This window comes from Nelusetta ayraudi, unplaced genomic scaffold (assembly GCF_046127955.1).
Source record: "Nelusetta ayraudi isolate G7.1 ecotype Tasmania unplaced genomic scaffold, CSIRO-AGI_Nayr_v1 ptg000028l, whole genome shotgun sequence".
In the NCBI taxonomy this organism is placed as follows: domain Eukaryota; kingdom Metazoa; phylum Chordata; class Actinopteri; order Tetraodontiformes; family Monacanthidae; genus Nelusetta; species Nelusetta ayraudi.
The window spans coordinates 2,252,416-2,273,554 of NW_027466078.1; the positions used below are offsets into that span (position 1 = coordinate 2,252,416).

The following is a 21,139-nucleotide window of genomic DNA, read 5'->3' on the forward strand; positions in this document are numbered from 1 at the left end:
TCTTTTGTCTCTTAACTTGTAGAGTATAATAATAAACAGATTCCACTCAATGGGGAAGTCTATGCTAGAGAGATATCAATCTGGTAAGTGGTGGTAAGGAATGAGTTATTTTACAAAAGGGTTCGGCAAATGAACTGCTTTATGAATTCAATTGCACTTCATTTGACCTGTCAACTTTTGGATTCAATGTAATTTTGGCCTTATTGATAAACATCTTTTGAAAAAACTAACTGAACCTGGACCATAACCTTTCGTGAGTTCATTGACAAAAATTGACTCAAATCTATTTGAGTTTTAGTTGACTAAAACTATTAAAGATACAAAATGAATAAATTTGAAGAAAACCTTTTCGGTTTTAGTCGACTAAAACTAGACTAAAACTACCAAGGATACAAAATGACTAAAATGTGACTAAAACAAAGAAGCATTTCGTCCAAAAGACTATGACTAAAACTAAATCTAAAATGCCTGCCAAAAACAACACTGCTTTATAGTCATGTGTTTACCAGAAGCAGTGGCTGTATAATAGGCTGTATGAACAGGGTGACCTATTGACCTCCACAGTCCTCAGGCTAACAAGGTGGTTAGCTCAGTAGGCTAAACCTCTGACTGTGGTTGTAGGAGATGTGAGTTCAAATCCCAGTTGGTACCAGGTGACCTGGTTTTTACTATATATATTTGTACTTTATGCTATAGTATGTGTTTTTTTCTGAGTTTCAGACATGTTGAGATTTTGCTTGGAATAGCGCCGTCTCGTGCTAAGCTACCACAGGACATTTTAAAAACTTTTAATCAAAGTATTTAAAATTCTTTGTACTTGGAAAAAACAACATTGTATGTAGATTTTTTCAGAGAAGAGCTTAAATCAGTTCTCCAGGTGGTGCCTCCCATCAACCCACAGACGGCTCAGTTGATAAGACCACTGACTGTGAATCACAAGGTTGTTGGATCAAGTCCCACCACGGACTGAGATCCATTTTGAAGGTCAATGGAGGTCAAAACGAAGGATAAATGTAGCAGTGGATGCATTTCAAGAGTCAGCTGATGACTCAGGGTGGAACAGTGCTGACTGATAGTTCCTGTGGTTGGAGTCCCAACAACAACTACACATTCATTTTTAGCTCCAACGGCCCCAAAAGTTCAGTAGAAGTGACTCCAGAGTTTTCACGTAACTCAGCATGAAAAGCAAAATGTCTCTGAATACTGGATGCTTCAATTCTGATGACAAATTGCTCCTCCAGAATTCAAAACACTAGTGTGCCTGTGCCGGGTCTTGAACCGGCATCCTTGACATTCAAAGTTCTTCCTCTGATGCAGTGAGCTACTTGGCTGCTCTTCAAATCATTTAATGGTCCACTGGTCCTTTGGAAGTCTTGGTTTGCATCCTTCCACTCTGTCTCAACCATGACAGGACGCTCATTGACCTCAGTTTCAGCCTCATTCAAGGAGTTTTTGAATTTTTGTCCCAGAAAAACAAGACAAACTGCAAAATTTCCTCAATGTGGGATTAATAAATGCTTCTTCTTCTTCTTCTTCTTCTTCTTCTTTGGATTTCGCTTTGAATAGCTTTGTCTTGTGCTAAACTGTGATGGTGTTGGTGACGATGCAATCTGGACAAATTAAAGTATTTTTTAAAATTTTTTGGACATGAGGGGGAAAAAAATCTATGTCTGTTGATTTTCTATGTCTGTATTGTATCAGTCCGTGGAGAGAGTCTCTGTGGTCTGGTGAAAGACAAGAGGAAGTGATGGAGCAGGAATTTTACAGTGTCTGTTGAAATCCATTTATTTTCTCATTTATATTTTCAGATGGACTAGACTAGACTGGACTAGATGCTCCTCCTCCAACACTATTGAAATGTCATCTATATTTGTGAGGTGTCAGTTGTCAGAGGCAGTCACACACACAACACATCATCAGTGACACAGTGAATCCTGGTTGGGGGGACTGCAGCCTGAACTTTGGTCCTGATAAGAGACTCCTCTGGGAGGAGCTGCAATGATCAGCAGCAGCAGCAGGTACAGAAGGTCAAGGTGTGTTCAGTCCGACCCCATTTTGAAGCAGCAACATTTATTATTATGAACACATTTGTCAGTGTTGGGACAAAATACTGCTGCTTCGGGAATAAAATGAGAAGAGACTATGGAGTCACATAAACACTCTTGGCCATGCCCACATCCACTCTGACGCAACATGTGACTTCCAGTGGGCAGAGCAGCAGCAGTGGTGGGAGGAGCAGCAGCAGCAGCTGCTGCAGCAGGATGAGACACTGAAAGTGAAAGAGTTTTCAGTCCGACTCCATTTTGAGGCAGCAAGAGCAGAAACAGACAGAGGAGCCACAGCAGCAGCAGCAGCAGCAGCAGGTGAGTCCTGGCTGACTGAATAACTCATTCAATGTGACGGTTCAGTCTGGTTGATTTCTTCCTGTTCTCTCGCTCCCAAGTGGAAGTCAGAGTGTTCTGAGCTCACTGCCTCACTTCCTGTTTGAGCTCCAGCTCAGAGGATGAGTGCTCGAGTGGAGGAAGAGGAAAAATACAAATGGTACTCAGGTGTTGGTGACGCAAACACCGCAAGCCAAAACCAGGCGCAGCTTCTGTCTGTCCAAGTGTTTCTTGCTTCTGAGTGAAACTTTCCTCTCTGAAAAGCCTGCATGTCATTAGCGCAAAAACCTTTGTGGATACCCGCATCTGTGGCGCAGATTGCAGCCGCAATCTCACCGCAAAACGCGCCGCATTTTAGCGCTGCACGCCCTTCTTTGAGGATCTACCCCTGTGTGTGTGTGCGTGTGTGTGTGTGTGTGTGTGTGTGTGTGTGTGTGTGTGTGTGTGTGTGTGTGTGTGTGTGTGTGTGTGTGTGTTGAAACTATATGTGCTGTCATTCTTGGCCAGGTCTCTCTTGTAAAAGAGATATTGGATCACTTTTACAATATGATGGATGATGATGGTGATGATGATGATGATGGAAGCAGCAACTTCTCACTCTGCTCTCCTTCATTCTGTTCTCTCTCAGAGCCTCAGTGTGCAGTGGTGTCTTCAGCTCTGCAGTCCAGCCCCTCCCACCTCACACTGCTGGACCTGAGTTCCACCATCCTGAAGGATCCTGGAGTGAAGCTGCTCTGTGCTGGACTGCAGAGTCCAAACTGCAGACTGGAAGATCTCAGGTCAGTTCCTGCTTTCTACTGGTGGACAGTGTGTGTCAGCAGATGACAACTGGTGTGTAACGCTGCTCAGTGTGAAGACTTTGAAGCAGATATTAAAGACTCATCTAGACAAAGTGGATGTTGTTGATATTTTCATGTCAACAATCTGCAGCCAGAAAAGACTTTGGATGGTGGAAGAAAGTGTGGACAATGTCTCCAGTCAGCTCAATGGAAGTTGTTGATTGGTGATGAAGGCCACATGACTGAGCAGAAGATCCTGTGAAGAAATATTAGAGGCAGATTAATAGTGCAGCAGTATTTCTTCATCTTGTCCTTTGAATGTGTTTGACTTGTAACGACACTCTGATGACTGAAAACAGCCACAAGCACACAAAGGACTCACTGATTATTTTCCATGTTCACTGCTGACTGGCTGCACACTGACTGACACACTGCTGTTGTTATTGTGTTGACAACACACTGGCACAATGACTCCTTTGAGGGAATGACTCAGTGATCCCAACAGCTGCACATCTGGATCATCAACAGGGAGAAATGACTCTTAATATGACATTTACACCATGGAAGAAATCAAATATTGATTCTTTATTCAGGTTGGAGAGGGGCAGGCTGGCAGAGCTCAGCTGTGATTGGCTGCTCTCTGCTCTGAAGTCCAACCACTCCCACCTCAGACATCTGGACCTGGGTCAGAAACAGCTGCAGGATTCAGGAGTGGAGGTGCTGCGTGGTTTTCTGCAGGGTCCAGACTGTAAACTGGAGAGTGTGAGGTCAGTACTGGTTTGGAACCAGTGGATGATGGTTCCAGCACCAAAGCCAGTTGATCCCACAGCAGAGGTCCAGTGTTCCCAGTCACAGTGTGAGAGGAGGATGGTGACGTCCAGCTGCTCCTCATTCATCCAACATCTGCTGCCAAACTGCTTCTTCTCTCAGTTCACCACTCAATTATTGATCAGTTCATCTTCATCAGGCCTCAGTATCAGTCCAACACTCCATGGTCACATGACCTTCTGATGTTCCACACTTGACATGTGACTGAGAGTCTGCTTCTTCTCACCAGTCACTCCATCATCTCCAGCATGCGTTCAAGGACTGTGAGTCCTGACTCCTGCTGTCTCTTCTTCTCTCTACAGCTGGAGGTGAGGGAGGATGAGGAGAAGAGTGAAGAGGAGAGCTCCATCTAGTGGTGGCTGACAGAACTACAACCAGTGGAGCTAAAAGGCAAGCTGGATGACCTTTGACCCCAGTGGAGCCTGGTGGCTGGCGGACTGCTTCTCCCTACAAGCTGCTGTGGTTACTGGGAGAGACGTCCCAGAAGCCACTGGTGGAACTGAATCCTCAGTGGAAGAAGCAGGACTTGGAGCAGCTGCTCAGTGAAGGCAGCAGCAACACAACCACTGCTTCTGCTCTCATCATCCACGGCTGGAACATCTCAGCATGAAGGTTTCACACATCAACAACACATTGATCTGCTCTCACTTCAGAGTTCTCCATCCAACTCCACCTGGTTTCTCATGTCAAGCACAAAGATGAATTTGTCAAAGTCTGACAGCGTTGTGAAGGTTGTGTAGTTGATATCACACCTTTATTTTGGGGTGAAAATATTGTTTTTATGAGATTTTACCTCTGGTTTATGATCATAAATCAATCAGATAAAATATGTTGTTTTGTGATTGGAACTCCAATGATGATTGAATTATAAATGAGACAAAAGAAGTTTCCCTCAAAATAATTCATAGTTTTGATCCTTGCCAGATGTCAGGCCAGGACTTGAGGCAGGACTCAGACGCAGAGGATTAACGGAAAACAAGTAAATTTATTTCACACAAGCAATTGTCCGCAGATCAGAGAGATCAAATAAAACAGGCTATAAGAATCCTATTCTCACTGACAACAAAATCAAAATCACTCGCATGGAGGAAAAAGGACTGACTAAATAACAAAAGTATACTCTAATAACAAATCTAGGTTTTAACAAATATTCACTCACGAAGAGGAAAAAGACTGACAAATTAACAAAAGGTCGACTCTAATGACAAAACAAAAAAATCACTCACAAGGAGGAAAATGACTAACTCGTAAACAAAATCCTATTCTATTCTAATAACAAAACTTATATATATATATATATATATATATATATATATATATATATATACATATATATATATATATATATATATGTATATATATATACATATACATATATATACACACATACATATATATATATCTTAACCTCTTTCAATGAACTCCAAAACATACATGGTCAAAATCCATAATATAACTTGTACTTCCACCAGTTTCATGTAAAAGAAAAATAATAATACAGTCTATTTGTAGAGCACATCATCATCATCATCCTTCTTCTTCTTATCATCATCATCATTATTATTATGATATGCACTGGAAACCATACACTCATCTAGTGCAGTCAAACAGAAAATTGCTATACAGTCCTATTTTTCTATGCCTCCATGATACAGTCAGAAGTGCTGTTTTGGTTAGGAAGAATCACATGGTTGATGACGTACAGCATAAACCAGTGTACTGCTTCATGAAGTATCGAAACTCTATCACTGGTTTGGTTGTCTCGACTCAGAGCTGAGTTGAGCTTTCGAAGTCAATGGAGAATTTGCAGTGTTGCATTCAGTACTAAATATTCTATAACATTTAAAATCAATTAAAACAGTTGACGTAAGCGCCGCAACATGCAATTTGGTGGGAGTTGATGAGGAATCACGGTGTGTAGACGCTAACGCTACTCAAACAGCTTCGATGAAAAAAGGGAGTGTGATTTGGGTTTGTGGTACATTATGACAATCTTGGACTTGCAAGACTGAGGCGACGGTTCGATTCCCATCAACGTGTATTATATATGTGTTGTTTAGCTCATCTATTCTACATTTTAAATAGATCACATTTGACATCTGACCCACTGAACACTTACTATTGAACATATTTTTAAACTATGGGCTATTTAGTCTTGTTTTAGGATATAATATAATTCATTGCACAAACTGTCAGGCTAAGTATAGAGCTATAGTCTACTACAATCAGTCGTGCCAAATAAGAGACATTGTCTTTATTGTTCATTTTATTGTGTCAGCATTGAACCATACAAGCATGTAGTGTTGTCCAACAAGAATGCATGGTGAATCAAATCCCAAACAACCTATGAAACAATGAACACCTGTCCATTGCACTTCATTTTATTGACCACTAGATGACCTCCTCGAGCACTGTGCCATTGAAGCCTCGAGTAATGAACCATTTTTTGAAACAAGTGTCGAAGCTTCAACAAAGCCTCGATTGGCCATCACTACCTACGGCTGTGAACCGGTTCAGGGCTAGACGTGACGTACAACGACACTCTGGCACAAGACAAGGGGGACGCAGACTATTTGAACACACAAGGTAACAAGGCACAGCTGGAAACAATGGGTAATTGGGTCAGACGAACAGGTGGAACATGAGGAGAGGTTGTGATCTGAAACGAGAGGAAGTTGTCAAAATAAAACAGGAAATGACGAGACAAAACCCCAAGACGAGTGACACCAGATGTTTCTGTGGAGATTTCAGAAGGACGCCAATGAATCAGAAGGAAACCAGGTCATTTGTTTTGCTCTTCTCCCTCTCTGCTGTTTTTCTAGCAAGACTTTGTTTCATTTGTCAAAACATTCATTCAAATTTGTCTTCCACTTTTATAAAATTGTCTGTTTGCATCTCATATCCTGCTACCCAATCAGAGAGTGTTACATCATCAACCTAAATCTCTTCCTGGCAAAATGTTTTCACTCATTCTTTCTTTGTTTTTAAAACTGAGTTCAAACATTATATTTCAATGAGTCAATATTCTGAAATTAAAAAGCATCACAACCACTGACCTGTGTGACCTTGACCTCAACTGACCTTTCATCCCTGCCTGTACATTTTCTTCTGTTCATGTTTTTGTTGTGTTAAAATTGGATCCTATTCTTTATGCTTATTGTGTATTACAGAAAATAAATGTGAAACAAAAAGAAAGATACATGAGAGGGAGGACGTGAAGATATTGGGACATCAGGGCTGTGCCTCAATTCAGGGTCTGCATCCTTGGAAGGCTGCATTTGAAGGCCCGTTGCGTCATAGCACTGCGCAAGGCTGAAGGATGCTCCAAATGCGTATTGGGAATGCACCCTACTGTTAGCTTATTCCAAGGCTGCACCGATACTACCCTTCACGTCCTTCTGTATCCCAGGATGCTTTGCGTGCTGCTGCAAAGCATCCTGGGATCCTTTATAAAGTTTAAGTGTGTGTTAGAGAGAGAAGAGCAACATCAACTCCATCAGACTCCTTCAGAAGGTGGTGGATGAGGTCTGCGCGTCACTGCTAGCACACCTGAGAATATTTGCACAAAATCAGACTCTGTGTGAGCAATGGACTGAGGAGGGTGAGTACAGCTTCCCCTCTTTACAAGTCACCCCAGCAGTGGGAGATGGGCAGGAGGAAGGTCAGCTGCTTTCTTTTGCAACTCCTCTTCTCAACAAGTTTGAGAATGTGGGGAGGAAGGCAGCCTATCATATCAGCCTCAAGGTCCTCAATCAGCGCTCATTGGAGGGTCTGGATGAGTCGAAGTGGACTGAGTTTTTTGGCCCAGACTTTTCCTCGAAAGGCAGCTGGCGGTCCCTGTCCAAGCTGCCCATTGAGAAATGGGAAGCAGACCTCCAGTGGAGGATTGTACACGATGCAATAGGTACAAACAGATGCAGAGCGCACCTGGATCCGACATCCGTGCATGGAGCCGGCCCTGGTTTTAAAGGGTTTGGTCAGAGCCAGGCTAAGGGTTGAGTACGACTTCTATAAGATAAAGAACAATGTGCTGTTATTCAGTAAGATATGAACTGTTGGAGGGCTGTTCTGCTCTGTGGGGGAGGATAACGGTTTGTCTTTACATGTCTGATTAGTTGGAATCAAAATTGTTTTATTTTTGAAAATCCTGCAGTGGTCCAATAAAGTGGATTCCAATCTCTCTCTCTCTCTCCCTGTCTGTCTCTCCCTCCCTATTTCTCTCTCTCTCTCCCTTTCTCCTCTCTATTCCTCTCTCTCTATCTCTTTCTCTCTATCTCTCTCTCCCTCTCCTCTCTCTCTATCTTTTTCTCTCTATATATATATATATATATCTCCCACTCTCTCTCTCTCTCTCTCTCTCTCTCTCTCTGAGATGGCAGAGTGTGTGTGGAGTTGAGAGTGCATTGTTTGAGCATTTTCTTTTTTTTGTGAGAAAACTTCTATCAGCTTAAATCTTTTTGTTTTATGCTTTCGTGTGAGTTTGTCTTCTCTCCGTGTTTTGATAATAAAGTATAGTTTAGTGTGTGTGGAAGAGTTTGGTGAGCGTGTGTGTGTGAGTGAGTGCTGACTCGACGGCTGACTTGGAGCAACTCACTGGTCGTCATGCCGTCCAGTTGGTGCCCTCAGTGCCGTGCAGTATGGAGGAGGCTGGCTTGGCAGTGGCTGAGGTGGTGGCTTAGCACAGTGTCAAATCGCCATCCAGGATGAATGGGGCCATGGTTTTATTTCTAGGTGGGTGAGGTGGTGGAGAGAGGTGTGGTGATTCATGACACATTCACTCCTGTTCTCCCTCCAGTCAGTCCAGCTACCAAGGTAGTGATTTCCAATGCTCCTCCATTGATCAAAAATGAAATATTAGTGGCAGAATGATCTGCTTTTGCTCAGCTGGTTTCACCCATCAAAATGGCGTCGCTTGGCTGCAAATCACCTCAGCTGAGACACGTAGTCAGTCACCGCAGGCAAGTATTTATCATCTTGAAAGATTCCACACACCATCTAAACCTGTCCTTTCCATTCAAAGTCCATGGCTTCAATGACGTCGTTTTGGCAACATCTGAAACCATGAAATGGCGGAGGCTCATTTGGTTCCATCGTGCCCAGAGAAGAGTGGGGCGGGGCCAATGCGGTCTAGGCCGACCGCCGGTGGGGAACCACCGCAGCCGGCCCGGTCCGAAGTCGCTGCTAGCGCGGAACCGCCCCAGCCGACCCGGTCCGAGGGTGCAGTTGGTGAGAGAGGTTTCCCCCGTTGTTTGTTTGGAAAGGACAGGTGAAGAGACGGTTCAGGAGGATGCAGCCGGCGGGTCAGAAGAAAGTGGAAAAAATGTAAAGATTGATGACGTGGAAACTCAGATGGATGCCTTATTGGACGAGGAGATGGTCAGCGATGACGACATTAAAATCTCACAACAGAGAAAGGGAACAGAGTCAGAGAGCGGCAGCAGCAAGGTGAGCAGGAGAGCAGTGACTCTCAGCCAGGAGGGAGACAGCGATCTTGCTTTGTCACAAGAGTCACCAGCACACTCTCTCTACACTGGGGGGGTAAAAAGGTTTTTGGAAAGAACTAAAGGGCAGAGGTCAATAATAGTAGAAGATCACTTTCCCCATCTTAAAGTGTTTTTAAAATCCGCTAAACTCCTCACTAGGAAATGTGGAAGAGTTGATGATGAGCTCTCTGATCAGGAGGTTTACAGGTTAAAAAAGCACATTGTCAAAGTAAAAAGTCAACTCAGCAGCCAAAATGAGGAAGTGTACAAGGTGTTTGACTTTGACTTTGACTTGTGTACTTTTTCTTTTATCCATGGGTGGTCCAACTGTTGTGGAGGGGTGGGAATTTTATTTTCACAAAGATTTTGACCAGTTTCTTTAGATTTTGAAGAAATCATCCCAGGTGTGTTGCTCAAAGTGAAAGCAACTTTTGAAAATATCCAACTTGTATTTTTAAATGTCTACGTCCCAACAAAGGCGCTTGAAGGGTCGGCTTTTTTAGACATTTTAAATGATGCTGTTAAAAAGTGTGATGAAAATGATTTCATGTTTTTGGGAGCTGATTTGAATTGCACAGAGTCACCTTCACTAGATAGGAATCAGCCAGAACCCCAGCGGGCCTCCTCCAGCAGGATGACACAGGTTATAAAATCACATCAGTTGTCCAACGTGTGGAGGCTTTTTAACAGCAATCGTAGACCTGGAGTCATTCCAAAGAAAACTTTTCATCTTTAGCTCCACTTGACCGCATTTATTGTTTTACACACCTTTGAAATATTTTGAACCTGTGGCTTTTCGGGACCACTCCTTGGTCTGCTGCACTGTTTTTATGAAGAATATTCCTTTAAAAAGCGCCTATTGGCATTTGAACACTGCCCTTTTAAATAAGCAGGTTTTTAGAACAGCTTTGAAATATTTCTGGGAGAGCCATAGCGAGAGCAGGCCTGCCTTTCCCAGCAGCCAGCAGTGGTGGGATTTCGGCAAGGCACAGATCCAGCAGCTGTGCCAGCAGTTCACTGGCAATGACACCAGAGATTTAGCCCGATGTTTGAGGCGCAAGAACTGCAATCTCTAGCAGAGTCCTCTGGAAATCGAGGGCTTTTAGATTCCCTCAAAAAGAAAAAGGCCGCTATAGCCGACCTGCTAGGTGTGTCAGCACACGGAGCTCTGGTCAGGTCCAGGTTTTTAAATGTGGCTGAGATGGATGCCCCTTCTCAAGCTTTCTTTGGGCTGGAGCAAAACAATTGACAAAGGAAGATCATTCACTGTTTACGCACGGACAGTGGCCTTGAAATGTCAGACTGTTCTGAGATTAGAAGGTCTGCTGTCGGGTTCTACAAGAACCTTCTTAAGAGTGAATGGTCAGATTATAAATATTATTGTAGCACTACGTCTTTACCAAGGGTGGGCTTCTGGGTTCATTAGTTCATTCTTTAAAAATGTCATTTTAGATTATTGATTTTAATGTATATCTTTAAGTTCTATAAATAACACAATACTCTTAACTTGAAAATAAACAAAGGAATTGTTTACTTCAGGGTTTTTTTCTTTTGGACATATAAACAAAATATAAACACTTTCAATAAAATTAAGTTTAAACCAAATTCTTGAATCCTTCAAATTCTTTTTGCAGAACATTTAATTTAGGAAGCGACCGGATCGGTTGTCAGATATAAATTTACCACAAATAAGTGAAACTAAAGCACCTGTTTAATAAAACATCACAGTACCACAATAGGAGTATCACTCATTTAAGTACCTTTAACTTAAGAATTAGAAAAACCTGCTAAATGAAACAAAATACTTTCAATACTGGAAGCTGCTAACCGTCATATATTTACTCAACCTAAACTGACATTGGCTCAGTGGGCCCACACATACACACAGCAGGCAAAAGAAAAGAAACCCCGTCGCAGGCCTGATATGGTGATTTGAGTGTTCGGAAATCCAAGTTTAAATCCAAGTTCCCGGGAAAGTGATGAGGAAAGATGTTACCTCCAAAGCAGACGAACTGATTCCCCGGAGTCCGGAGAGCGACACGGCAGGTGGGCCGAGGACAGACCGGCGAGCAGGCGGCAAGGCTTCCGTGACCGCCTGGGCCACCTCCAGCAAAGACTCACACTGGCAGTCGAACCCTCACAGACCAATCACACCTTCCCTCCATTAGTCCTTCCTCTCCTCTCTCCCCATGAGTCTCTTCAAAATAAAATAATTAGCAATAGAACATAATAAAAATAATGAACAGGGTTACAATATGATTAGTTTAGATGTTTGTATACAATGATGTGATTATTGATGTTGAAACGTTGAAATCAATGAAAAGACCTCCACATAAAGAAAGGCATTGTTGCAGGAGTCATGCAAAGAGCTCAAGGAAGGACAAAGGAAGCACATCCCTCATGAACTGCTGACCAGAGGGGGACCAGAGGATGGACAGCAGAAGCAACTGGCTTTGCCACCACCATCAAACTCTACAACACATTCAGTTCCAGGGTGGGGAACTTATGATCCATGGGAGGCACGGGGGACAGGAACCTGTGACCTCAGGCTTGTCTTGCAGGAAATTGTTTGAACAGGTGACAGCGGAAGAAGGGACGGATCATTTGGCTCCCTGCCAAATAAGGACTTGTTTCTTCTCATTCTCAGTAATCAGAGTGTAACGCCTCCAACCTTCACTAGATGAAGAAACCACACTGTCTAGGTTGGGGCAGTTGGACACTGTTGCTGAGTTTAACATTTAACCTTTTCATTACAGGCAACCAAGACATTTTGCCGGTGCAATAACATTTATGAAAAAAACAAAATAGAGCTCTTCAAATATTAATAAGAGAATAAAATAATAAAGTTCAAAAGAAAGTGTCAAATTCTGCTATGTCAGGAGATAAAGAATGTTGTTTGTGTGCTGTGTGAAAAGTCAGTGTGTTGTCAGTCACTTCAATGTCAGTCGCTTCCAGTGTGTCTGTCTGTTCTGCTATATCTATCTATTTTACTAGCCGGCTAGATGTTTGTGATGAACGTTCTTATCTGTCAATGTGGAATGAGGAGGTGTTGATGCTCCTCGGAGTCGATCCCGTTCTCCTTCGGACGTCACGTCGCTCGCTTGGCTCGCCACTCAACCGCGGAAGGTTCACAATCACGCTGCTCAATCTTTACTCCAGCCAAAGAGTGAAACCAATCTAATACATGGTGCACAACACATTCATTTACTAATGACTCACATTCATCATGACACTACTGTTCCTATTCATTCTCTACATGCTCATATTCAAATGCAACATACATATACACGTAACATCACCATTTGTATTTAATTAACCTTTTAAATGCATATTTATTTTTTAAACTGTATGAATTCATTTGTTTCAATAAACTTATGTATTTAATTAGCTTCAATGAAAATTACATTAGATATTTAGGGTAATATATCAAAAATAATACCATCATAGGCTAAGCAATATTTTATTTTATTTTAAAAGTTGCTTCTACACATTTTACAATGATACACAGTACCACTGTGTGCAACTCGATGGAGGGGTAAAATAAGAAGATATGTACAAGTATACATAATATAGATAGATACAGTAGATAGATAGATCCTCCAGACTTCAAACCTGGATCCTCTGACATAATTCCTCCCTTCTGAACAGGCCAGAGGTGGAATCATCTTTCCACCACCTTCCATTCTGGAAATTCATTCAGATTCAGTTGTTACGTTAGAATCAGTGTTCTGGCCGTGAGCCGCTAGTGCCCCCCCCCCCCCCCCCCGCTGCGTTTCTTGTGGTGCACTCCCTGGTGTGGGTCTGCAGGCCCAGGGGTCTAGGAGTGCCTGTTTGTTGGCTTTTGAGAGAACATTTGTGTTTATTATGATAAAGATATCCTCAGTTTCTGGATACCTGCATGTTTTCTTTAGAGACAGTATTTGTGTTTATTATTATAACGACTGCCTGAGTTCTTTATATTATATTATATTATAGATTTATACAGTGGATATTTTCTTTCTTTGTTAGTCGGCTATATCGCCATCCTTAGTTTTAGCTCCTTTTTTTGGAGTTCTCTTTTGGTTTTCATCATTTATTGATTTGACGGCACTCACGCTGGCCCTTTCTGTTCGACATTATTGCTTGTTTACATTGAAAATTACCATCAATAAATATTTATTATCCTCATTAATTTGCAATCTGTTTCCACCGATTCAAATATAACAAAATCAGGCTCCCTGAAACTGGGAGGGTGGGCGGAGTTTCAACTCAACAACAGGAAGGTAAAGTCAGTGAATCTGGGTTTGAACAGTGCCACTGATCCCTCTGGCCCTGCGCTTTTCAAAGCCTCCACTGGGGGGCGCCAGAGGACTGCAGGGGAGGCGACCGTGAAAGCTACGGCATCCTATTGAAAGTGAAGCCAAAGTTGAACGATGAAGCGGCGGGAAAAGCAACAGTGTCCATAGTGATGATGAAAGTCTCTGACTACAGTTGATGTGTTGATGATTTGATTGGAGGAATTGCACCAGCAGCCTCAGAATGAAGACATGAGTTGACTGGAGAACTGGAGAAGCTTTCAATGCATTGAAAAATATGTTGAAAAACAGTCAGCTATTTCTTAGAATGTGTTTCAAAGAGATGGTAAAGCATGCAGATGATAAAATGTGTTGAAAAAAGACATTTAAGATCAAACACAAAGGATTATTAAAATGTTATTGAAATATACACGTTTAAAAACATACAAATGTGAAAGATGTTTACAAAAAATACACATGAATGTAACATTTATTGTTGAAACCTTTTTTAATTTACAAAGCAATGAGAATAACAGTGGTAATGGACCTACCTTGACCCCTGACCGTTGACCTTTGACCCTGAGAGAGAGAGATTATTTCAAGCCAAGGCTTTTTAAAGTCAAAGGTTATCAAAGCAATGATACTTCAGCATCAAAGCTTCTCTACAATAAATGCAGCATCCTGAATGCTGCTCATTGAGGCGTGTGTGTGTGTGTGTGTGTGTGTGTGTGTGTGTGTGTGTGTGCGTGTGTTTGGCCAGCAGAGGGCAGTGTTACTGCAGCTTGGAGTCATTTTCAGCCATTTTCAAAGCAGTGGCTCCAGTGCTTGGATGTTTCCCACAAGCTTCATTTGTCCATCACTACTTTGTCCTGCAGTGTGTTCTGCTCCTTGTGCAGTTTCTGCCACTGTTTTCCTGCCACTGCTTCTGACACAATGTTTGCTGCCCTTGTCTTTTGATGGAGTGAGCAGCTCCTTGAGGACCAGACCATCTTCACCTGTTGCACTCCAACTGCTCCTGGGGGCCACAGCCACACTTGATGCACCCTGGCAGAGAGAGAGGGGCGTGGCTGCACTTCAACTCAACACAGCGTCATGTGATTTCAGGGAAGTGGGAGCAGAAACACTGATCAGAGAATCTAAGAATGAGAAAATATCCCAAGAGCTTGTGACTCCACTGTCTCTGTCTGCTGAGAAACAAAGGGCCAGTTCCACAGAGCCACTGCTCAACCAGAGCCCACCAGGGGTCAACCACACCAGATAGAAACTATACATTTGATAGGTGAATATGTCATCTAATAATATATTAGATGATGTGACAAGACCAGCCTAGAAAACAGCTACAAATCCATGACGGGTGCAACGTGGTGGCTAAAAGACGGCGTCATTAACGGCTGCGCTCCATTCTTTGTGGCTCAAATTCTTTGATTGTGAAGCTGCATGAAGGGATTGAATTTAGAAAAGAGAGCAAAAGACAAGAAGTGATTTGTGAAGAGCCCACTAGGAGGCCAGCAGGCTGTCAGTTAGTGTTGATGGAGACAATGATTCCATCCAACTAATGATGGTGTCAGAAAAACAGCTGACAAGTGATGGACACCAACAACTGATCCAATCAGTCAAAGCCAAAGTGTCTCCACAGGAAGACGGAGGGGAGTCCTGGTGGTGAGGAGCAGCAGCAGCAGCTGCAGGAGCAGTCGTCCTCTGCTGTGTCTCAGGGTGGAGCAGGACTTCAAACTACCAACCACCCTGTCAGGACGTCTGACAGTAAGAGTGTCCAACTCACGTCATCTCAATGTTACTGCAGAGGGACTACAGACTGACTGTAAACACAGTCGCTTATGGCGCTTTATTGACACAATAAGAATCAGAAATTATAATGATGGGGTGACACAGTGGCGCAGTGGTTAGCGCTGCCGCCTCACAGCAAGAAGGTTGTGGGTTCGATTCCGGGCCTGGGACCTTTCTGTGTGGAGTTTGCATGTTCTCCCTGTGTCTGCGTGGGTTCTCTCCGGGTTCTCCGGCTTCCTCCCACACTCCAAAAACATGCATGGTGAGTGTGAATGGTTGTTTGTCTCTATGTGGCCCTGTGATGAACTGGCGACTTGTCCAGGGTGTCACCCTGCCTTTGCCCTAAGACAGCTGGGCTCCAGCAGACCCCCGTGACCCTGAGCTCGGGACGAAGCGTGATGGAAAATGAATGAATGAATGAATGAATTATAATGATAATTCTGGCCTCATGGCAACATCGTTGTTTCTTCTCCAACCTTTTCTCTGCTCCAGAGGCTGATGATGGTCTGCAGGAGCTTCTACAGCAGCAGAAGATCAGTCTGGAGAGGAGATGTGAACGTGTGACTGAAGGTGAAGAAGCAGGAAGTCAAACCCTCCTCAACACCATCTACACTGACCTCTACATCACTGAGGGACTGAGTGAGGAGGTCAACAGACAGCATGAGGTCAGGCAGCTGGAGACCAAGAAGACCAAGAAGAGCCTCCATGACCGTCCAATCAGGTGCAGCCAGATCTTTGAAGCCTCACCTGAGCAGCAGGGACTCAGAGTGGTGCTGACCAACGGCATCGCTGGGGTTGGAAAAACATTCTCAGTGCAGAAGTTCACTCTGGACTGGGCCCAGGGCCTGGACAACCAGGACCTTCATCTGGTGCTTCCTCTCTCATTCCGGGAGCTAAACTTGGTCAAAGAGCAGCACTACAGTCTTCTGGAGCTGCTCCATGTTTTCCATCCAACGTTAGAGAAGCTCACAGCAGAGCAGCTGCATGTCTGCAAGCTTCTCTTCATCTTGGACGGCCTGGATGAAAGCAGACTGGCTCTGGACTTTGAGAAGAACCAGGTGGTGACTGACGTCACTCAGGAGAAGTCAGTCAGCGTCCTGCTAACAAACCTGATCAGAGGAGATCTGCTTCCCTCAGCTCTGCTGTGGATAACTTCCAGACCTGCAGCAGCCAATCAGATCCCTCCGTCATGTGTGGACATGCTGACAGAAGTACGAGGCTTCACCGATGACCAGAAAGAGGAGTATTTCAGGAGGAGGTTCAGGGATGAAGAAGATGTGTCCAGCAGGATCATCTCCCACATCAAGGCCTCCAGGAGCCTCCACATCATGTGTCAGATCCCGGTCTTCTGCTGGATCACTGCCACAGTTCTGGAGAGCATGTTGAGCTCAGAGCAGAGAGGTGAGCTGCCCAAGACCCTGACTGACATGTACTCACACTTCCTGCTGGTCCAGACCAAGAGGAAACAGCACAAGTATGGAGGAGACCATCGGCCCACAGGTCCACAGGAGCTGACGGAGGCTGACAGGAAGGATCTTCTGAAGCTGGGCCGGCTGGCATTTAAACATCTGAAAAGTGGAAAGATCATGTTCTACAGTGAAGACCTGGAGAAGTGTGGTCTCAGTGTGACTGACGCCTCTGTGTACTCAGGAGTTTGTACAGAGATCTTCAGAAGAGAGAGTGTGATCTTCCACAAAACCGTCTACTGCTTCGTTCATCTGAGCGTCCAGGAGTTTCTGGCTGCAGTCTACAGCTTCCACTGTCACACCAAGAGGAAGAGGACAGAAGATGGTCACTCTGGAGAATCCCTGGATGAGTTCCTGAAGAGGATGATGGAGAAATCCCTGCAGAGTTCAAACGGTCACTTGGACTTGTTTGTTCTCTTTCTCCATGGACTCAGTCTGGAATCCAACCAGAGACTCTTAGGAGGCTTGATGGGTCTCACTGACAACCATCCAGGAACCTTACAGAAGGTCATCAACAACCTGAAGAAGATGAACACTGGTGATGTTTCTCCTGACAGAAGCATCAACATCTTCCACTGTCTGCTGGAGGTGAAGGATCAGTCAGTGCATCAGGAGGTCCAAGAGTTCCTGCAGTCAGAGAACAGATCAGAGAAGGAACTCTCAGCCATCCAGTGTTCAGCTCTGGCCTACATGCTGCAGATGTCAGAGGAGGTTCTGGAGGAGCTGGACCTCAACAAGTACAAGACAACCATGGAGGGAAGATTGAGACTGATTCCAGCTGTGAGGAACTGCAGGAAGGCTGTGATACATTTAAGGTACGTAACACACTGTGTGTGTGTGTGTGTGTGTGTGTGTGTGTGTGTGTGTGTGTGTGTGTGTGTGTGTGTGTGTAAACTCTATGTGCTGTTATTCTTGGCCAGGTCTCTCTTGTAAAAGAGATCTTGGATCTCAAAGGGACAAACCAGGTTAAATAGTTATAATAATAATAATTAAACTACAGAAAAGAGTTGTCAGAATAATAAATAAAGTTCTCTAAAGCACAAATAAATTATTGATAGAGTCAAGGTCTGACTAATTATTCCAGCTAATGTTATGGACTGTATAGGAGAGGCAAGAATCAGGTTGGGCTTCAGCCTGCTGCTTTTTCCTTCACACAGTTGTTATGTTTTTGTTGTTGTGAGTCTTTAGAATGTGCACATTTGTTTTGGAAGCTTCTTTTTCATTGTTGTCAGTTGATTGCACAAGATTGATTGAATTTACACTGTCAACCAAAATCAACTTTTCAATCATTCATGATGATGGTGATGGTGATGGTGATGATGATGATGATGATGATGATGATGATGATGATGATGATGATGGTGATGATGGTCAGTCCCTCCAGAAAAAAGCGATTATGCGATCGCGTATGTGGCGCTTCTTATCCCCTTTCACAATAAAGGACAACGCTCCCAAGTTCTAGTAACTGTTAGTTCTCACTAACTTATTTCTTATGTGTTATGAAAAATGTTACGACTGTGCACAACCCCTTAATGATAGACCAACACACTTAAGTATAAAAAAATGACAAACACTGTATTATTGAAAAAACAAGCAAATAAAGACAATACTGCAAAATATGTAACCTTGAAGATAAAAAATAAACAGTTGTGAAACAGTTGTGTTTTCAGTCACACAAATTCAAACAGAAATAATACACTCAGCAGTCAGCTGTTACTTAAACTACCTAAGCCGGCATAAACTACAAATAAAAATAAATAAAGGAAATAACCCCCCGTTGCAGGCCTGTTCGAAAGGATACTGAATGCGGAATGGCAACCTCTTCGCTCCCCCTCGGAGCCCGGATGGCACGTTCGGTGGCGTTGACGGTAAAAAGAAAAACGGCGATCCTAGCTAGCGGCCGAGCTAGCCTCTCTTCTGCAGTCGTGTCTCTCGCTCACCCCAACAGCAGTTTGGCGACGGCATCCTCCGTTGGGTGTCACTGGCACACACACGTGTGCGGAGGTACGGAGCTCCTTGGCACGGCAGACTCGCTAGTCCAGCAGTCAGGTGGCCGTACTCAGTCCAGGCACGTCGAGCTGCCTTAGCTTGATACTCAGACCGACCAAGTAAACTGTTTTCAGCTTCGCTTCCACCTCTTTTTTTCTCTTTAGTCTCCAGTCTCGCTCGCCCGTTCACTCACTCGCCTCCTCACTTCTCGCACACCAATGCTGTGTCTCAATTCAGGTTCTGCGCCCTTGAGACCGAGTGTCCTCCGTCTGAAGGAAGCGTTCTTAGACTTCCCAGCCTAGAAGGACGGACCAAACCCCGCCTCCCCGGTAACCACTCGGGACGGTCTAGCCTTCGGCGTATTTCCTCGTTTCGTCACCGCCGTTCCCTTCGGCTGGCCAACCCCGGAAGTGACGTTTTTATAGTATCAAGCTAACCATTGTTTTGCCATCTAACGATGCCGTTGGATGATCAAATAAATAAAATCCTATGTTAAAAACTGGATACTTTATGTGAAACTTCAATATTTAGATTTATATGTCGTGTCTTCACCAGTGCATGCCGCTAATTTCAGCTGACTTTCCAAGATCCCACGATGCTTTGCAGCAGCACGCAAAGCGTCATGGGATACCCAAGTGCGCGAAGGATAGTAGCGGTGTATCCTTGGAATCGGCTAAAACTAGTGCGTATTTCCGAGTGTGCATTTTCAGCGTCCTCAGCACCCTCGGGAATTGGGACAAGCCTTTGCGCAGTGCTATGACGCAACTTCCTTCCAAAATACGCACTTCAAGGGCGCAGAACCTGAATTGAGACACAGCACTCGTACTTCCTCGCACACCGCACTTCCTAGGTGTTGCCACTCTTTCGGCCAATCACACACCAGTATCCCACAACCACAATATAACCCCACAATCCAGATGAGCATTTTCCCTCACATTACACTTAGTTTTATTTTTTACGTCCAAAACAATATTCCAAATTAAATCACAAAATAAACATAATAATAAAACAATAAACAAAGACCCTTTTTATAAGACTTTTTCAACCATTGAATTATTATTGAAATATCGCTATTTAACCACCGGGTTACACGTAATTCAAGGCATAATCAGTCAAAGTACGCGTAATCATGCGGGGGGGTCGCATTTTTCCAAAGACACTTTCGCCGCATAAATCTCCGATTTCCGCGCAAAATATGTGAGGTTTGCGTAATTTTATAATCCCCGCATTTTTTGTGTTTACTTCACTCAAGCGCAACCATTTTCCTCCCGTTCCTTTGAGAACGTTACTTAAAAAAGCAAGAAGACGAAGAAAATCAACAACCAATCAAAACCTCAAAGCCTTCGTCTTCCTTTACCACTGTCGCAACCCCATCTGAGTACCTGCACGAAGTCAGTCGCAAGTGCAAAGCGCATGCGTGGATTTATGAGACGTTTTCCGACGGGTTCCCGAGGTGAGTCACGCATGCGATTATGAACCAAGACTTCGATATTTCCCAATTTATGACATTAGATTAATGTGCGTCGTGCATGAACCATTTCAACTGGGGAACATTTAACGTCCGTCACAGATGGAATCTACTGCGATTTAAAGCATATTAGTAGGTAGAGCTGGAATGTGCCGTCTTTCTAAAAATAATATAATATAATATAATATGAATCAAAAATAAAAACATTTCATCACTCTGTGATTGAAATGTCATTGTAATAACTTATGTTAATGTAACCCAGCCCGTGTCGGAGACTGCGCCTCTCTACACCCAGAGACTCTGCGTTGTGTTTGTATTGGCTGGATGTTTCGGTGGGGTAGAGGAGGGACGAGTCAGACACCGGTTGTTCGTTTTTCAGGCTCGGACCACGGCGTTTATTTCTCCGCACTTGATTCCTTTCAGTATCACACAGAACACTAATATTAACATGGCGCTGGGGCGGGAACACACCTAGAACTATGGTGGCCTGTCCGGACAAAGGTCCAGACCCGCTAGAAACCGAGGGCGAAGAGGAACAACAACAATAAAAAAAGAATATCAGGGCGCCCTCCCTTGGCTTCGTTAGGCCACTGCCCTACATTAATATTAACACACACACACATATGTATAAATATTAACAGTAGTTATTAATTAATAACTTAGACAGTTTGACCCCCCGCCTCCCC

At 43.8% G+C, this 21,139-nt stretch overlaps 2 protein-coding genes and 1 long non-coding RNA gene across 3 annotated transcripts in view; all 3 read left to right on the top strand.

Moving 5' to 3' along the window:
* Nucleotides 1-2,772: 2,772 nt before the first annotated feature.
* On the top strand, nt 2,773-7,185 carry LOC142891198 (ribonuclease inhibitor-like). The gene is made up of 3 exons (XM_076030663.1): nt 2,773-3,160; nt 3,754-3,927; nt 4,291-7,185. The coding sequence occupies exons 1-3, from the start codon at nt 2,928-2,930 to the stop codon at nt 4,298-4,300; spliced, it is 417 nt and encodes a 138-aa protein (XP_075886778.1). The 5' UTR covers nt 2,773-2,927; the 3' UTR covers nt 4,301-7,185.
* A 2,608-nt stretch (nt 7,186-9,793) lies between these two features.
* LOC142891205 (uncharacterized) lies at nt 9,794-12,275 on the top strand. Its single transcript, XR_012927197.1, has 2 exons — nt 9,794-10,525; nt 10,598-12,275. It is a non-coding gene; the product is annotated as an uncharacterized LOC142891205 (long non-coding RNA).
* A 1,798-nt stretch (nt 12,276-14,073) lies between these two features.
* Nucleotides 14,074-21,139, top strand: part of LOC142891077 (NLR family CARD domain-containing protein 3-like) — a 39,163-nt gene continuing 32,097 nt past the window's right edge. The window contains exons 1-3 of the mRNA XM_076030404.1: nt 14,074-14,091; nt 15,359-15,506; nt 16,023-17,811. Coding sequence (XP_075886519.1) covers nt 14,074-14,091; nt 15,359-15,506; nt 16,023-17,811 — 1,955 coding nt within the window. The remainder of the gene's footprint in view (nt 14,092-15,358; nt 15,507-16,022; nt 17,812-21,139) is intronic.